Source organism: Lipotes vexillifer, unplaced genomic scaffold (assembly GCF_000442215.2).
Source record: "Lipotes vexillifer unplaced genomic scaffold, Lipotes_vexillifer_v1.1 scaffold184, whole genome shotgun sequence".
Taxonomy (NCBI): Eukaryota; Metazoa; Chordata; class Mammalia; order Artiodactyla; family Lipotidae; genus Lipotes; species Lipotes vexillifer.
Genome location: NW_006783561.1, coordinates 1,220,459 through 1,239,430, shown reverse-complemented (window position 1 = coordinate 1,239,430; position 18,972 = coordinate 1,220,459). Strand labels below are relative to the sequence as shown.

Below are 18,972 nucleotides of genomic sequence, written 5' to 3'. Positions count from 1 at the left end.
CCCTCCCCATGCAGAATCTAGCCCGTCCCTCCATTCTCCAACCCAGCCCCCAGAGCATCATTCACACAGGCAGCTGTGGGAAGCAGATTTTTACCGAAGGTGACAGAACAAGGTTGCGTCTTGCCCAGTCCTGGGCCCCCCTTCTTCAGCCCCTCCTGTCCTCTCTCCGGTCTGCTTCCAGGGGGCAGTTCAGCTCTCAGGCTGGTCCATCCAAGCCAGTGAGAGGGGTGCTGGGTGGGGAGCTTCAGCTTTCACGCCAAGAATGACAGGGTATTTTTCTAAATTCTAAACAAAATCAATGGATTCTCTAAGAGCAGTTTGGCTTCTAGCTTTTAAAATAAACAACACAAAACTCCATACTTCTCACATATATATTTTGTATCATAGTTTCTTTTTTTTAAAAACAAAACCTGAACTATGTATTTTGGACATTTTCTGATGCCATCAAGTATTTTTTTGAAAGCATTATTTTTTTCCAAGAAACAGTTTCTTTTTATTTTTCTTCTCACAAAGTGAGGCATCTTTATTTCCTTAAAAACAAAACCCAAAATAATGGACAATCCAGAAGGAGAATAAAAGGATCGCTGATGAGTCCCTCTTTCTACTTCCCCAGCCCAGATGACTCCTGTCAGCACTCCGTGTGTGGCCCCCTGGATCTTTGCTGAGTGTTCGTGTGCCCACGTATGACACACGTAGGGTCTTGCAGTACTGCCCGTGTACCTTCTCAACATGACAGTCCCTTGTCTGGAGGCATCGCGTGGCATTTACATGCTTCCAAACTTCTGCTGTTATGCCTCGTGCTGCCAGGAACATCCTGATAGATAACTCTCTGTACATATACTCAGTTTTTCCCCTTAGAATAACTTCCTAGGAGTGAAAGGATGCTCTGGAGGCAGCTGGCTTGGATTCCAGGCTGCGGGACCCCTTCCAGGCTGGCGGACCTTGGGCAAGTTACTTAATCACTCTGTCCGTAGTTTCCTTTTCTCTAAAATGGGCTGATAGTAGCACATACACAGAGAGATGTTGTGAGGATTCAGTGAGTTCATCCTTATCACGTGGCACCTTCACACAGCAGACGCCTTCCATAACCAACAGTCCCTGTCACCTGCTTCCTAGCAACTCTGACGGTGGTGTCCTTATCGTCCCTCCTACACCCAATCAGAAGGAAGGAAGGCACACAGAGGGCGCTCAGTACTATTTATTGAATCTGTGAAAGATGGTGGGACAGAAGGGGCTCAGACTGTGTGCCAGCCAGACCTGGGTACAGACCCTGAATTGCCTCTGATCAGCCTTCTGACCCGAGCAAGCTGTTTAAACGCTCCAGATCTCAGTAAGATAGAAGTTCCTTCATTCCTTCATTCAACTGACCTAATTTGGAGGCTGCTGTGTGCCAGGCCCTGCTCTCCGTGCTGGGCTCCTTCAGTGAACAGAGAAGGAGGTGCAGGTCTCTGTCCCCGTGATGCTCACATTCTAGGGGTAATGGCTGCTCTCCTTACATACGTTAAGGAGATTACGTTCGATACAGTGTTCGGCACATAGTAGGTGCTCAAGAAATGGTGCGGCTGCCATCCTTCTCTGCAGTGCCTGGGTTCGCCTCAGAGCTGAGGTGGAAGAGATGGACCCAAGGCCTATTTTAAGCTCAAAACAGGTCCCCCTGGTGGGGGAAGGGTGCAGCTGAGAGGAGACTTACTGGTGCACAAGGTGTTGTCAGCGCGGGGCCACTGTCCGCAGGTGCCCTGGAGCTGGGGCCTGGCTGCAGGAGGCCCTGAGGAGGCCTGTCCCCTCGCTGACATGGCTTCACGCCTTCCTCCCCAGGCCAGGAGGAGGGGGGCTGCCTGCCCCGCCCGCAGTGCCCCCAGGAGTGCGCCTGCCTGGACACCGTGGTCCGATGCAGCAACAAGCACCTGCAGGCCTTGCCCAAGGGCATCCCCAAGAATGCCACAGAGCTGTGAGTAACCCCTGCCTGGTGGCAGGAAGAGAGGGCAACCGAAAGCAGATGTTAGCTGACTAGGCGCTTGGAGTTAGGGCTTTGCAGGAGACACTGGTTCCAAGGAGGTCTGAGCTTCTCTGTGACCGCCCCCCCCTGCTCTGCAGTCACCTGACGGCAGGGGTCCCCCGTGGCGAGTGCTTCATCCCCTTAAACTAAGCTCTGCCTTTAAAATAAGAAATTACATTGCTTTTCCCACTTCACATCATCTCATGAGCATTCCCTTCATGAGAACGCTCACAGAAGCTGTTTTTATTGTCCACATAATATTCCATCACGTGAATCTACTGTGATCTATATAACAAATCCCCCTTTGTTGGTATTTAAGCTTCCAATTTGTTTACTCTCATAAATAGCACTGAGGTGAGCATCCCTTCAGCGAAACTGCTAGTCGGAGAGCGGTGCATTGTTGGGACTCTTGATGACCTTCCAGAAAAGCCGTCTCCTCTGCACTCCTGCCCGCCGTGTGTGGAAAGAGCCTTCTCGCTCCCCCTCCCCATCCCATGCCCCATCAACACTGGGGTTGTGGTGCTAACTCTTTGTTGATTTGGATTTGGTATCTGAGCCCATGTGGGGACGTGGGTATAAATGTGTATGGCAGACAGCGGGATGGAGAGCAGGCTTCTTTGACAGATCCCTCCAAAGGGAAGGCCTGGGTCAGGCCCTGACTCTTCCTGCCCTTGGGATTGGTCCCTTCAGGCCTCCGTAGCCGAGCTTTTTTTTTTTTTTTTTTTGCTGTACGCGGGCCTCTCACTGTTGTGCCCTCTCCCATTGCGGAGCACAAGCTCCGGATGCGCAGGCTCAGCGGCCATGGCTCACGGGCCCAGCCGCTCCGCAGTATGAGGGATCCTCCGGGGCACGAACCCATGTCCCCTGCATCGGCAGGCGGGCTCTCAACCACTGCGCCACCAGGGAAGCCCCGAGCTTTTCTTTTCCCTGAGCGGAGCTCGTGAGGTTTTCATTTGTATTTCTTTCGTTACCTGCAGGGCTGGTATTTCTTCACAAGCACACCAACCACTGCAGTCCTTGTCCAGTGACTCTCCTGCTGCATCCCCCGCCCAATTTTCTGTAAATGTCGTATGTCCCGTTCTCTCCTTGGTGCCTCCTAGCAACCCTGGGAGTAATGGGACAGGCAGGACAGCCTGGCTCCCTTGACTGAGGATGCTGAAGTTCAGAGACTTTAAGCCTCAGTTTCCTCAGCTGTAAAATGGGGCTGCTGGGTTTGTTGACAAGGGAGGCTGAGAGGATCGAAGGATATGGGCCGGGAGTCATTCTGTAGGATGCAGGGTGATGGGTCAGGGGAGTAAGGCCCTGATTTGTGCTCTGTGGACCTCTGGGGGGTGAACAAAGGCATCCTGAAGGCTGCCTTCGGTGGGGCTGCAGTTCCCGGTGCTCCCGTCAGCTTAGGAAGGATGGCTGGTGGCCATGGGGGAGGGAGGGCAGGTCACAGCATTTTGAATCCCAAGCTCTGCGAATGATGAGAGACCAGTGGGTGGGAGAAGCCGGGTCGGTCACAGAACTGACTACAGAGAGAGTTGGAGAGTCACCTTCGGGGTCCTGAGCCTGGACGGTTAGGAACATGGAGTGTAGTGCTGATGCAGTCAGGGAAAGCCTGTGTGGGTGTGAAAACACAGAGCTTAGGTTTGGGCATGTTTGGGTCTGGGGCCAGCCTCAGGCACCTTGCCAGCAGGTAGAGGGGGGCCCTGAGTGCTGCTGAGGACCTGGCAGGTGGGTATTAGCCTATTACAAATTACCTATTTGGCCAAGAAGGCTGGAGAGAAGAGAGGGAAGACCAGGGGGTCCAGGATTGAGCCTGTGGTGCCCACCGACAGGGAGGGTGCTGAGAGGGCCAGGCAGGGGCTCGGGAAGGAAGCCACAGGAGGCTTCATGTCTCAGTGGCTTTTACCAAGTGTTTCAGTGGCATCTTCCCAAATGGCCTAATAAATGTCCGTGTTTTCTTCTCCAATTAGCGATTCAGGACCAACTGTGTAGTGTACATGTAGGAGAGGAAATGAGTGAGAAGGCCCTGGCTGCAGGGTAATGTTCTCCCTGCACCAGGCTCTGCCCAAGGCCGAGATGGCTACACTAACTGCTGTGTTCTCTCCTGTAGCTACTTGGATGGGAATCAGTTCACGCTGGTTCCGAGACAGCTGTCCACCTTCAAGTACCTGCAGCTTGTGTGAGTATCCAGGCCTGTCTCAGAGGGCAGGAGGGCCATTGGAATCTAGCCATTGTGGCTCCAGCTTTCCTGGAATTCCCTACAGATGCCACTCTGGCCGATCCATTTTTGTTTTGTTTTGTTTTGTTTTTTAATTGCAGTATAGTTGATGTACAATATTATATGTTACAAGTGTACAATATAGTGATTCACAACTTTTAAAGGTTATACTCCATTTATAGTTATTATACAATATTGGCTATATTCCCTGTATGGTACTGATCCGTTTTTTAATTTCACCCCATCCCTTTGGGAACATCTGTGCACAGAACTATTTTGCCATCTAGTGGCCATTCTTGGGAATTGCATTGTTCCAGGCTCTCTTGGGTTGGAACCTGTGTGCTTTTGCCCACACCATCTCCCCAAGCCTCTAGGCTGGTAATTATAATTAAAGAGGGTTATCCTTGCAAAGGTAGGAGCCAGAGCAGAAGAAGAGAGTTATGGAAAACTTCCTGATCCAACCTTGGCTCCTAAACCAAATATGAAATATGGCAGCCTCAAATACACATCTGTAACTAACCCTTTCTGTAGGCTAACATCTACTTTTCTGTTATTTCCACTTTTGACCTTTCTGCTTCATGAAAACATACAAAGTAAGCCTCAGAATAAGTTCAGCTCCTCTTAGCCTTCCAGCTTAATTAACACCTCACTTCAATTGTCTTTATCTGCCTATTGGCCAGATCCCACCAAAAAGAAGTCCAGAGAACATTTCATCTGAAGTGCCTTGGAGGGAGCAGTGCTGCTCAAAGTGCGGTCTATGGGGCAATGGCAGCCTGAGAACTCTTTGTAATGTGCCTGAAACTAGATAAGGAACTCGCACCAGAATTTTAATCAACGCATTGCTTCTTCCTTCATTGGGAAAGTATTGCTGTGAAAAAAATGTTAGCTAAACTAAGTTGTGTGTTTAGTGTCATAGGTGATTGCATTTTGGCTCAAGTCCCTTGTTTGGGGACATTCAGTTTGAGGACTAGCTACTTTGAGTAGCACTGGCTTACAGAATTTCGAAACTCCAGTTTATCTGTCTTTGCTAATGACCTAGCCATGGTGTTTTGACTGACTGTTCCAACGGTGGAGGTGAGAGGTGGTGGTTAGAGTGATTTGTGGCTGGTGATAGAGTGACAAAGAGAGAGACAGCCTTTCTTTGGTCTAATTTGAGGCAGCCCCACTAGTGGTGCGGATATGCTTGAGGAGAAAGTGAGGGAGAGGGGACTAATGTGAAGGCAGTTCTTACTATGAAGCTGCCTGTTGGGGGCTGAAATACCAGCACCTCCTTATCATGGGGAAGGACCACCACAAAGTGTACTTGAAGTTTGGTGATGTATTTAAATGTGTCTCTAGGAACAATGGAGTGGTTTTGAATGAGATTAATTAGAGGAACATTTACTAAAAGAAAATGAAGGCAGGGCACATGGTTTTATTTGCTGAGTCAAGAACTGCATGAAGTGAGCAGATATGAAGCCCTCCCCCTAAAGTCATGGGTCCCCAGCTAAATGTCACGGTCTGGGGGCATGCAAGGGTGAGAAATAGGAGCACATACGTCGTGTGGAGTGATGAGTGTTCCAACAGAGGTAAATGCACATGTTAGGGCTGTGGCTCAAAAGAAGGAGTGGTGGGCTCTGGGTAAGGGCTGGGAGAGGTCAGGGTTCACCAGGGGCAGAGGGAACAGGATATCCAGGGGCAAGAGAATTTCAAGAAGGGTAACAAATTCATGCAAGGGATGTGAGGGAGGGGGGCCATGCCCTGGAGTACCTGGCAGGTGGTGAAGCTAAAGGGTCTGGAGGTTGCACTTTAAGTAAATGGGAGCCACTGCGGGTTTGTTAGTAGAGAAGTGACCTCATCAGATTTGTGTCTTAGAAAGATTGTGTGGTGCCCACCATGTGGAAGATGGATCAACAGGGGCCAAAGCTGTGGGTGAGAGATAAGGCAGAAACCAGGAGAGAGATGACGGTGGCTTGATGTAGCAGAAACTTGGGAGGAGGGGGCAGATGGAACAGATGAACAGAGGCACAAGCCAGTTAGGTGAGGGTCTGGGAGGGAGGATGTGGGGGTAGGGCAGTGTTTCTGGGTGGTTGGAGCTGCTGACCAGGATGGAGAGCACAGCACGGGGCACACAGGTGGGAGGAAGCACAAGAATTGGAGTGTCTGTGGGACATCAGGTCTCTGGAGGGGACTTCGTGAGAGAGGTCTGGCTGGGGCCACAGAGGAGGGCACCATTTGTGCACAATGGTGAGGGAGCCAGGAGCGTCACCGAGGACTGAGGGACTAAAGGAAGAGGAAGAGCGAGGACAGGGCTTAGTGATCGCCGTTCCTAAGGGGTGGGTGAGAAAGAAGCATTCACCAGAGAGGTAGGGGGAACGTGGGAAGACAGTGGTCTGAGGAGATTTGAGAAGAGGGTGGTCAGTTGGGCCAGTGCTACAGGGTCACTTGGAGAGCACATTGCCGTGACCTGGGGCTTGGGGGCCAACAGACTGGGGTTTGACTCCATCTGTACTTCCTCCCAGCTGTGTGACCCTGGGTGGGTCACTTCATCACTCTGAGACCCTGCACCTTCTTTTATAAAATGGGTTTACTATCTCCCTCATAGGATTATAGGGAGGGTGAGTGAACAAACCCACGTAAAGTACTAGCGAGAGAGAAAGGTTAGAGAGCCCCCTAGACCTGGCAGTTGGGGGGCAGCTGATGCCCTTGGTGGGAGCATTTCCATGGTGGGTGGAGGGTGAGAGCCAGGCTATACTTGCATGGGGTGGGGGATGAGGAAATGGAGACCTGAAACCCTGGAGACACAGAGCGAGTTCAGGGAGCAGAACGGAGGGCTGTAAATAATTGTGAACCAAGCGCCCCTCCACCACCTCCCACCCCCCAGAGTGCCGGTCAGAACAACTCGCCCGCCTGGCTGAGGGATGGCCATGGCCAGAGTGGGAGAGGGGAGGAGTTCTTTCTTTCTAAATGATGATACTTTTGTCTTTTCCAGGGACCTGAGTAACAACAAGATCAGTTCCTTAAGCAACTCCTCTTTCACCAACATGAGCCAGCTGACCACTCTGTGAGTCCCATGGCGGGAGGTGGAGGGAGGGCTTGTGGCTACTGAGACTCTCCCCAAGCCTCGGTCACTGGCAGGTATCCCCACGTAGCCTCCCTTACCCTCCAGGGAGGGTGACGGGGCGTGCCCACTGAAAAGACATTTTTTTTTTTTTTGCGGTATGCGGGCCTCTCACTGTTGTGGCCTCTCCCTCTGCGGAGCACAGGCTCCGGATGCACAGGCCCAGCGGCCACGGCTCACGGACCCAGCCGCTCCGCGGCATGTGGGATCCTCCCAGACCGGGGCACGAACCCGTGTCCCCTGCATCGGCAGGCGGACTCTCAACCACTGCGCCACCAGGGAAGCCCTGAAAAGACATTTTTAAAACTTTTTTTTTTATTGTGAAACACAGCGTGTATATAGAAAAGTGCAAAAAACATTAATGTACAATTTAACAAATAATCATAAAGCTAGAACATGTGTAAATACCTAAGGCAAAAAATAGAACACAGCTAGCACCCCAAAAGTCCCCTCATCTCTTCCTGATCATTCTTCCTCTCTCCCCCCACACCCAAGGCAGTCCCTACCTGGAGTTTTATAATGATCACTTCTTTGTTCTTTATAGTACCATCTACATATGCATTTCTACACAATGAAGTTTAATGTTGCCCACTTTTGAATCTTATATAAATTGAATCATACAAGATATAGTCTTTTATGTCTGGCTTCTTTTATTTACCATTATGTTTGTGTGAAGCTGTGGTCTCTTCATTTTCACTGCTGTATAGTATTCCTTTGTAGGAATATACCATACTTTCCTTATCCATTCTACCACTGATGGATATTTGCACTGTTTCCAGTTTGGACTATTGTGAACGGTTACTCTCTGAACATTTTTGTGCCCATATTCTAAGATATTTTAATGATTGCTTTAATTATATTCCAAGCAATTGATTGGAAAGTATTAACAAGCATCATTTATATTTGCCTGGAGCTTAAGAATGTATTTCGTTCACCTTCCCAATACCTCACTTTACAGATGATGTGCCCAGGACTTAAGAACTTTCCCTTTGGTTCTACTGTGGTCAAATAATAGAGCCAGTACCCTAAAAGACAGGGTCCTGACTCAGTCAGGCCCCCAGGAGCAGAATGTGGTCCCAAGGCCACAAAGTGCTGCACTTACCTGCCTCAGGTCTATTAGTCAACTGGTTTCCATTTCAAAGTCTTCATGAACCTGTTGACTGAAAGTTTTCTTTTATGCACAAATTGTGAGTTAAGTTTTATTCGGGGACCTTCCAGAGGACTATAGCCTGGAGACAGTCTCTCAGATAGCTCTGAGGAACTGCTCTGAAGAGGGAAGGGACGAGCCAGGATACATACGAACTTTTTTTTCTGAGAAAAACATGTGGTCAAGCATCAAAAGGTTACTGTTAATCACAAAGAACAGATATCTCAAGTTAATGATTTTAGTGCTTTTCTACATATGGGAAGATGTAAGAGTCTGGGGTCATTTGAAATTTTTCCTTAGATATGCATCTAAGCTATCTAAAGGCTAGTATATTCAAAGCACAGAATGCACCCTGTCTTTCTCCATCCTGGATTCCCCTCAGGGCACACTGTGGGCAACAGAAGTGGCTAATGGCTTGATCCTTGTAGAACTGGAATGGCAGGCAACATTTTTTTCTTTACAAAGCGTGTGTGTGAAGCTGCCATGGTCTAGGGCAGTGGTTCTCAACCAGGGGCAATTCTGCTCTCCAGGAAATATTTGGCAATGTTTGAAACATATTTGGTTGTCGCAGCTGGAGGAGGGCAGGGGGAGCTACTGCATCTCTGTGGGCAGAGGCCAGGGATGCTGCTCAGAATCCTACAAGGGACAGGACAGCCCCCCAGCAAGGAACTGTCAATAGTGCTGAGGCTGAGAAATCCTGGGCTGCGTGATCCTGGAAGCTGTAAGGGGAAACAGCCTTTTCCTGTGATTAAAAAATGTCGCATTTCTCTTGTTATTATTTTAAAAATAGCTTTAGTGAGGTATAATTAATATATAATAAACTGCACATCCTTAACGTATAAAATTTGATACATTTTGATATATGTTCACGCCCATGAAACCACCACCACAATCAAGGTGGTGACCACCTGCATCACCAGCAGAAGCGGTGCCCCTTAATAATCCCTCCCGCATCCCTCCGACCCTCCCTCTTCTTCCTGCAGGATCCTCAGCTACAATGCCCTGCAGTGCATCCCTCCTTTGGCCTTCCAGGGGCTCCGCTCCCTGCGCCTGCTGTGAGTCTTCCTGCTCTTCATTCCTCCAGGCAAATCTGCCCCACCGAGGGCCCTTCTCACCCACCTGGCGGGCAGGAATGTCCCCAGGTCCGGCGCCCCAGCAGGGCCAACTGTGTCCAAAGTGCGAGGCCAGTCCACTCTCATTGGAGCTCCTAACGGAGGCCAAGGAATGAATGGGAAACCATCCGAGAAAAGGGGGTTGCTGTCTGCCCCAAGTTGTGTTTGCGATGTGTGTGCTGAGGCAGGGTCCGGGGGCATCCAAGATAAGGTAACCCCTTGTTTGCATGTGAGTCTCCTGTCAAATGGTGAATGTAGAACCTTCTCTAAGAATTCCCACTGTGAGGTTTGCCCTGTGCTTACAGCCCTCTGCCATGCCTCTTATGATGGCCTCTGGAATATCCTTGCACTGAGTCCTCTGGCAGCCCGCCTGGGGCAGGGAGACATTCTTCACCCCCAACCTAGGGCTCACCCAGTAGCTTCCTTACCAGGAAGAAGCCTGCCCCCTCAGGCTCCCTAGCCAAGCTAGGGAGGGCACACGCTGCATACCTGCACACGTCCGTTTGTCCTGTGAGCAGACATGGTATGTTGAGTTAGTTGTGATGGCCCGAGCAGGGTCTTCTGGAAGGGCTGAGGGGCAGCGTGGTCTGTGATAATTAGGGGCTCCTTCTCCTTGCCTGTGGCCAGCAGCGCAGGGTCTCTGATCCAAGGACCCTCTCCCTCATGACATGCCCCTCTCAGCAGAGGGCGTCCCTCCATCAGTTCCTGAGTTTTCTGTCTTGGGATGAGTCCTGACAGCCTCTTCTCTCTTCAGGTCCCTGCATGGTAACGACGTCTCCACCCTCCAAGAGGGCATCTTCACAGATGTGACCTCCCTTTCTCACCTGTAAGTAACTCTGGCCCAATTCTAGGCACCTCTTTGGATATAAATGGAACTTGGATTCCAAGAAAGACCCCTCCTCCTGAGAGTATTACTTTTAATTTAGCTTGTGAACTTCAAATGCTCCCCGTTTCAGACTTTAACACATTCAGCGTACCATCAGTCACAGCAATGGACTTTGAGAACAGTTCTTCACAAGCAATAATAAAAGTAGTAATGACCATACGTTGATTGCCAAGCACTGCACGTGCATCGGCTAGTTCAATCCTCACAGCTCTCCTACAACATAGCTACTGTTATTCCCATTTTCCACATGAGGAAACAGGTCCAGAAAATGTGACAAGCTCACCCAAAGTTGTGTAGCTGGTAGAGGCTAGAGTCTTCCGTCTCAAAAGCCCATGCTCTGAAGCACGATGCCAGTACTGTGCCTCTGACTTCATATGGTGGGGGATAAGCTCTGGAAATTTACTACCCAAAAGAAGTATAATTGGCATAATTGGATGTAGACTTGTTTCCAAAACTGTTTACCTGGCAGCGCCAAGAGAATTCTTAAAAAGCAGTATGCTCGATTCCTCAAAAGGCTGAATGTAGAATTACCATATGACCCAGCAATTCCACTCCTAAGTATATACCCCAAAGAATTGAAAGCAGGGACTCAAACAGATACTTGTACACCCCTGTTCATAGCAGCATGGTTCACACAATAGCTATAAAGCAGAAACAACCCAAGTGTCCATTGACAGATGAATGGATAAACAAAATATGGTACAGTGGGATATTGTTCAGCCATAAAAAGGAATGAAGTTCTGACACATGCTACCACATGAACGAATCTTTAAAGCATGCTAAGTGAAATAACCCAGACATAAAAGGACAATATTGTACGATTCCACTGAAATGAGGTACCCAGAATAGTCAGATTCACACCCACAGAAAGGAGAATGGTGGTTGCCAGGTGCTGGGAGGAGGAGGAAAGGGGAATTTTTGTTTAATGGGTACAGTGTTTCTGTTTAAGGTGATAAAAAGAGTTTTGGAACCAGATAGTGGTGGTGATGGTTGTACAACATTGTGAATGTAATCGATGCCACTGAGTTGTACACTTAAAATGGTCAAAACAAACTCCTTGAAAAAAAAGTATTTTTTACCACAATTTAAAAAATGAAGGAATATAAAAGCAATGGGCCATGGCAGGGTCATCCTAATTCTGGAGGCAGGGCCAGGCACAGAGTGAACACGTTCTCTCCTAGCATCTCAGCTGTAGGTCCAGGTCATGTTCAGTCCAGATGGACTGCAGCCAGGACCCGGGATGTTACCGTGTCCTCCTGCTCTCTGCCTCACAGCCAAATGCCCAGGCCCCAAGTGGACAGGCAAACCCAGATCAGGGAGTCTTTTGGGGTCCCCAGCATCTCTACCTGAAGTTCATTCACTCAATAATCTCACTGGATTTTCTTAGCTCTAAGGCTCATCTTTTCCACATTTTAATCTCTGAGATCAGAGTATATCTTACAAATGATCTGTATGTACTTAATAAGGTAACATTTCTCCACCCCTCCCAGAACATGCTAAATTAGTGGGCGTCTAACAATCTTAGACTTGAGGAATTAGAATAGTAATAAGTGCCACTCATTGAGAGTTTGCCTGGGACAAGTACTTTACTATCTGTGATGTCTTGTTTACTCCATAACCAAAATGGGAAATAGCTATTGTGCTATGAGCCAGCTTCACAAATAAGACAGGGACTGTCTTGAGCCCACACTGAAGATTCCAGGACTCAGTGGGCAGAGTGCAGTGACTGATTAGTGATGTCTGCTTGGGAGTGGAATGCGTAAGGGGGCTCTGTCCTAGGTGGCAGGATTTATTATATCCATTTTACAGTCCCAGGTTCAGTTAAGCAGGTTCCCTAGGTCATAAAGCTGGTAAATGACAGAAACAGGATTTGAACTTAGGTGTGTCTGATTCCAAAGCTCTTTATTTATTCTTTATTGCCTCAATAAATATGTCCTGAGTAACCACAGTGAGTCAAATGCTGAAGAATTTACTAACACAAGGTTTCTGCCTTCTGTGACCATCTGGGATATTATAAAACAAGCTCAAAGGCAGCAGTGACTAACTCTGGGGAAGTCTGACGACCTTCAGAGAGGAGGTGCCTCTTTGCTGCCATTGAAAAGGCACTAGAAATTTGCCATTTGGACGTGCCAGGAAGAGGGAATATCATGTGCCAAGGCATGGAGGCAAGAAAGTGAATGACATATTCAGGGATGCTGTGTTGTCCAGCATAGGATATAGGGGGTTTGGTTAGGTGAGGAGTGCGGGGTGGGAAGAGAGGAATCTGGAAAGGGACATTGGAATTGCATTGTGAAGGGCCTTTGTGCCATGCTATGGAGATTGGGCTTTGTTCTGTAGATAGAAGGGAATCGTGGAAGAATTAAATTGTGAAGACTCCTGGAAAGTGATGGTGACCTGTGGAGGCTGGATGGGATGGGATGAGGCAGGAGGGAGCCTGGCTGGAGACTGTGGCTCTGGACAAAGGCCAGGCAAGGATGGTATTGTTCATTGTTCCAATGACTCCCATTCACAGGGGCTTGTTTCTATCTGTGTTTAGTCATTTTTGGTTGTGAGCTCATTTTTTGCTGATGCTGGGAATTCTGAGGACCTGTATTGGAGATACTTCTCTCCAGAGAGTTTTGCGCGTGTCTTTGCTGGCCCAGGGTCTGCTGCTGCTCCGGGCCCACACTGTTCTCGGCTCCTTTGCTTACCCCTGGGCTCTGCCAAGTGTCCACTCCAGCTCCCCCACTGTCAGGAAAGGCCTTTTCAAGCATCTGGTCCACCTTTCCCTCCTTTGTGGCCCCCCTTCGTGTATTGTATCTCTTATCATTGGGCTTTACCTTTTTCTCCTTCCCTGTGAAAACTGAATAAGACTCAAGGACATTCTGATCTTGCCTCTAGCTCAACATCTCCAGGCTTTGCTTTTCAAATGGGAAGTGAACGTATGTTTTGTGTCAACCAAAACCTGAAGCTGCAAACCAGATTTTGAGCCCATGCCTGTCTATGAATTCAGACTTTCTTTAGGAGAACAGTACGTCAGGCCAGAAGCCAGATCCAACTTGTAAGAAAAAAGAAAACAATAAGTAGAGATCAGTTAAGGGGTAAATGCAAAACAGGGCATCAGCATTACTGATTAGAGGTGTTTGTTAATTGCATCTAAGCCCTATTTCTCTATAAAATAGCATCTATGTAGAAGAAATCTTCCATTATTATGAAGCAACCTCGTGAATACATTCTTCCCTTTATACCCAGGGTTTTGAATGGATCTAGGCAGCAGCCTGGGAAATGTACATGTGCTTGTATTTAGGTGTGTGCACATGTAATACTGATGGAATATATGTGCATGTGCACACATGTAGCCATTATTTCCTCTGCGTGAAGAGTTGCAGTTATTCCATAAGGATTCCGTGAGCACTTACAAGGAGTCAAGGAATGGGACAAGGATAGCATAGACCCACCACATTCACTCTGGGCTTCACAAAGGCCACATGCAGTCTGAAGGGAATAGGCACCCATGGCTGTCTAACAAGTCAGGGTTTGCCCAAGAGTTAGCATCCAGTGTTCCTGGCTCCCAGAGGTGCCCTCTGTTCCTACTGTGACTCTGACCTGGGCCTCTCCTCTTCACCGGCAGTACACAGGATGTGGGGGTGGGCCAAGCATGCGTGCTGAGGGGGTGAGGTCCACCGTATTTAAACCCCTTGAACTTTAGACTAGGAATCAGGACATGGTGGTGTTAGGTCTTTGTCCTGCCATCAACTTGCAGTGGGATCTCAGACAATTCATTCATCTCTTTAGGTTCTTTCCTCACCTGTAGACAGGTTATTTCTAAGGTCCGCTGTAGTTCTAACACACCATAATGATTGTCAGCACTCGTCACTGCCTGGGGCTTCGATACCCTGCACATCTCTGCTGCTGTTTACTTTAATATTTACTTTTACAGTTAGCTCATCTTTCATCCATTTGTCTATTCATCCATCCATCCATCCATCCATCAGCAAATATTTACTCTGTGCCAGATCCTGTGCCAAGGTTCCCCAGTATCATTCTTCATGTCTATAATCTGACATTTTGTTGACCCTAATCTGCTGCATGTTGGAAAACTAGATTTCTGAATTCATTAAGAATTTGGTGTGAAAAGTAAATATGGAATGATTAGGTAAATCATGGTATGCCCATATGACAGAATAGCAAGTAGCTAATTATAATAGTTATGGCACTGTACTTTATTACTTGATGAAAACGCAGAATAGGGACTTCCCTGGTGGTGCAGTGGTTAAGAATCTGCCTGCCAATGCAGGGGACACGAGTTCAAGCCCTGGTCCGGGAAGATCCCACATCCCGCAGAGCAACTAAGTCCATGAGCCACAACTACTGAGCCTATGCTCTAGAGCCCGCGAGCCACAACTACGTAAGCCCACGTGCCTAGAGCCCATGCTTTGCAACAAGAGAAGCCACCGCAAGGAGAAGCCCGCGCACTGCAATGAAGAGTAGCCCCCCGCTCTCTGCAACTAGAGAAAGCCCGCGCGCAGCAACGAAGACCCAACGCAGCCAATAAATTAATTAATTAATTTTTTAAAAAAACGCAGGATAAACAAGACGATATACTCTGATTTCAGTGATGTATATATATGAGCACAAGAACTGGAAGGGAATAAATGAAAATTAAATTAGTTACATTTATGGGATGATAGATGATTTCTTTTTGAAGTTCTTTTGCTTTCATACTGAGATTTGTGCCTTTCTCATGCTTTTAGGCAGGCATTCATTCAGAAAACAGGACGCCTGCTGGTGTCAGGCACAGTGAGGGATCCATGCTTCCTGCTCTCAAGAAGCTTCATTCCAGTAGAAGACAGTGATGCACACAAATAAATTGCCTGGGAGGAGGAATAGCTCAGGTGAAGAGATTTTGAAGTTTTAGTGTATGCTAAACTGTTCAGTTGGCACCTCTGAAACAGCCACAGGAGATCTATTTTTGTCCTGGTTACGTTAATAGAAGAAAGCTCAGCTGGTCCTTGGCAGGAACAGACCGAATAGCTGCTGTTTCAAGTATTTCCAAGTTATACCAAAGAGCAACAACACAGGGTTATTTATACTTTTGCTGGGGGATGAACCTGACTCCACAGTCCTTTAGGATTGATGAGCAGCCTGGCTGCTGTCCTCACCACTGGTCTCAGCAGGGCCTGTGGCTCTCCACTCCCCACTGAGTTCACAGCAGTTTTTGTTGGGAAAAATGGACTCCAGGTGAAAGTGAACTACTTGAACTAATGAAGTAACCACAAAAACCCTGCCTTTGGAGAAATTAAAACTTGAAATGTTGAATTCAGGAGTCGCTCGCCATCTGCTCTATACAGCGACAAGTAAAGCGTGTGTTGGTCAAGCCAGAAGGCGTAGTTTTGAATAGGTTTGTATGTGACTTTGGTAGTTTTTATTATTCTCTATTATTATTTTTTATATTGAGTCAGAAAGGGACACTTACATTTGAGGTGCAACTTTGTTGCCATTTATGGGGGAGTTTATGCAGGAATTGGGAATTGTGACATCCTAAAACGGTCAAGGGCCTCCACATTCACAGTGGCTTCAGACTTAGTCTTTTTGGCATTTTCTCTAAATGAGCTACAAGATGGAGAGAAGAAACCCTTCGTAATAAACTCTCAACTTGTGGCTCATTAGCAGACCACACTCCTGCAGTGTGCTACAAAAACCTGCTTTCAAATAAATTCTGTATTTATCTTTTGAATAACATAATTACATTACCCCATACTTTTTATGTTAAAAATATTAGTCTGGTGAATGTAGACATTTTAAACATACCACTGTTTTGTATTCCTGTTATTTTTTTTAAGTCTTTGTCTTTTTTTTTTTTAACACAATGAAGCTTCAAAACATCAAAGCATCTGAGCTCCCTCTACCTCTGAGAAGCCCTGGTAATGTTCAGGGAAAAGAGGAAGGTGTATTCCCTGTCCCATTAACCAGGATGGATGCTGTCAGCAAATCAGGACAGAAAAAATGAAATACACGTGGAGGTTGAACCGGCTTTCTTTTCCAAGCTGCATTATTCCCTCGGTGCCCATTTCAGGTTATATGTGCTTGTCTTTCTTCCCCTTCCAGATTGCAGGCTCTTTATCGAATCATAAAGTGAGCCCCAGAGATGTTAAGTGAGCCGCTCAAGGTCACCCGGGCAGTGAGCAGCTGCGCTGGGGGCCGGAGTCCAAGATTGTTGAGCCTGCTTTATAAGATCGGCCGTCATCAGCTGTGCTATCTGGGGGAATTCCTGCTCAGAGTTACTGCTGCTGTCATCAGACCCAACACATCTCCAGGGGAACCACTTCCTCTGTATTGCCCAGACACAGGTGGAAAATGGCAGCGCATCCATTTGGTACTTAATAAATGTGCCCTTTCTCGCCAGCAATATACAGCCTTATGTTTTCACCATAATGTTGGTAGAAGTGAACTTCAGGCACGAGGCTCTGGTTTTTCTATTTGCTGGCTCAGAGACCGCTGGCCCCTTCGTTCCCCCAAATCCATGCCTAGTTCATCTCTGAATCTCTCACTGTGGTTTAGTGAGAAGATGATGAGCTTTCCCACGGGATTGGTCAAAGCCTAAGTGGTTGGCGGTGCACAGTGTCAGTGTGGGGCGGGGATGTGAGGGAGAAGGCGCAGCCTTCCACCGCAGGCGAGTGTTAAGTCCACAGAGCCTTTTTTGGAGGGCGGCTGCTAACATTTTACACACGCTTCCTCTGCGACTGTAGGCATCTGTTCTAGAGAAATGCTCGCTCCTCACAAAGAGGCACGAACAGAGTGTTCACTGATCTTGGAAACAACCAGAATGTCTGGCAGCAAAAGCTATGAAGTGTCCATTCTTTGGGATGCTATGAAGCAGTTTGATAAAATGAGGTGGATCCATATTGCTGACCTGGAAAAGTCTCCAAGACATGCTGTTAGTGACAAGAAGCAGGCTGCTCAGAAACGATGTGTACCGGAGGGATGTAATCGCTTCCTCACGAAGAGCTGTATGTGTAAATGTGGGAAAGGATTGGAAGGCTACGCACTGAGTGTGGTGACCATGTGATCATGGGTCCTGTGGTTCGCAGGGACAGTGGTGCAGACTTTCGTGTAATGTGGATGTACTGTAGTTTACTTAACCACTCCCCCACTGATGAACACGGGAGGTTTCCAGTCTCTCTGTTACAAACAGTGCTGAGATCGATACCATTGCACAGATGCCTTTACACACTTGTGCAGGCACATCTGTGAGATAAACTCCCAGAAACAGAATTGCTGGGTCAAAAGGCAACTGCATTGCTTAGATAGATATCATAAAATCTCCCTCCGTAGGAGTTATACCATCTTGCATTCCCATCAGTAACATAGGAATGTGCCTTTAAAAAAAAAATTGAGGTGAAATTCACGGAATATAAAATTAACCATTTTAATGGGTATGCTTCAGTGGCATTGAATACATTTACAGTGTTGTATAAGGTGGAGACTGTTGTGTGCCGGGTCTGAAAATGGTTTACAGTGAGAATGCATTCATGTGTCTCTTGTTTAACTGAAAATGAAAAGAAAAATTGAAGAGGATAGGCTTCAGCGTCAGACAGCGCTGGGTTCTGGATCTGGGGGCTTCCCTTCACTGGCTGTGTGACCCCAGGAAATTACTTCTTCCACATGAGGCTCAGTTCCCACATCTTTGAGATGGAGAAGAGAAAACTTACACTGTGGGGCTGATGAGAGGATTAGATGCACTGACTTGGGAGAAGCAGCCGGTTCATGACAGCAGTAAATCTCGGTTGCTTTCTCCCCAGTGCACTCTGGAGGCAGTGCAGTCAGAGGCTCTGGCCTCAACAGCACGAGTTCAGATGGTACTTTCCCACTTCCTCTGTGCATTTGGGGCAAGTGCCTCCACCTTTATGAGTCTCAGTTTCAACATGTAAAATGGGGATAGTAGGGTGTGATGAGGACCAACCAAGATAACAGATAAGGAGTGCCTAAGACTCTACTGCCTACACAGTAAGTGCTCATGTAATGGGGGCTGTTAGGGTTTTGCCAGCTCCTGGCATAATGCCTGGCACCCTAGGTACCCAGTGGGTGAAGGACCCCATGAAGCCACAATGCCTACTTCTCTCCACTCTCTGACCCAGGGCCATTGGTGCCAACCCCCTGTACTGTGACTGCCACCTGCGCTGGTTGTCCAGCTGGGTGAAGACAGGCTACAAGGAACCTGGCATTGCCCGCTGTGCCGGGCCCCCAGATATGGAGGGCAAGCTGCTCCTCACCACGCCTGCCAAGAAGTTTGAATGCCTAGGTGAGCCCAGGAGCATGAGAGGGGATGGTGGGTACCGGGTTGCTTCCCCCCACCTCCTGCTTCCCCCTCCAACCCTGGCAGAGCCTTCCAGACACTTCTGTGTCCCCAAGGTGACCGGCTGGGTGGGGAACAGGTGGCAGGAATCAGGCCCCTGCTGCTTGTTAGCATTGCCGCCCTCTTGTCCTGCCACACAACGAACAAAAGAAAGCCAGGCGGAAAATCTCAGGCCATAAGGGCTCTA

General features: G+C 48.1%; 1 protein-coding gene across 1 annotated transcript in view; it reads left to right on the top strand.

Annotated features, from left to right (window-relative positions):
* The window catches only part of SLIT1 (slit guidance ligand 1), a 174,234-nt gene that overhangs the window by 140,450 nt on the left and 14,812 nt on the right, over window positions 1–18,972 (top strand). The window contains exons 21-26 of the mRNA XM_007456197.1: window positions 1,816–1,948; window positions 4,098–4,166; window positions 7,177–7,248; window positions 9,436–9,507; window positions 10,319–10,390; window positions 18,568–18,731. Of these exons, the coding sequence (XP_007456259.1) occupies window positions 1,816–1,948; window positions 4,098–4,166; window positions 7,177–7,248; window positions 9,436–9,507; window positions 10,319–10,390; window positions 18,568–18,731 (582 nt within the window). The remainder of the gene's footprint in view (window positions 1–1,815; window positions 1,949–4,097; window positions 4,167–7,176; window positions 7,249–9,435; window positions 9,508–10,318; window positions 10,391–18,567; window positions 18,732–18,972) is intronic.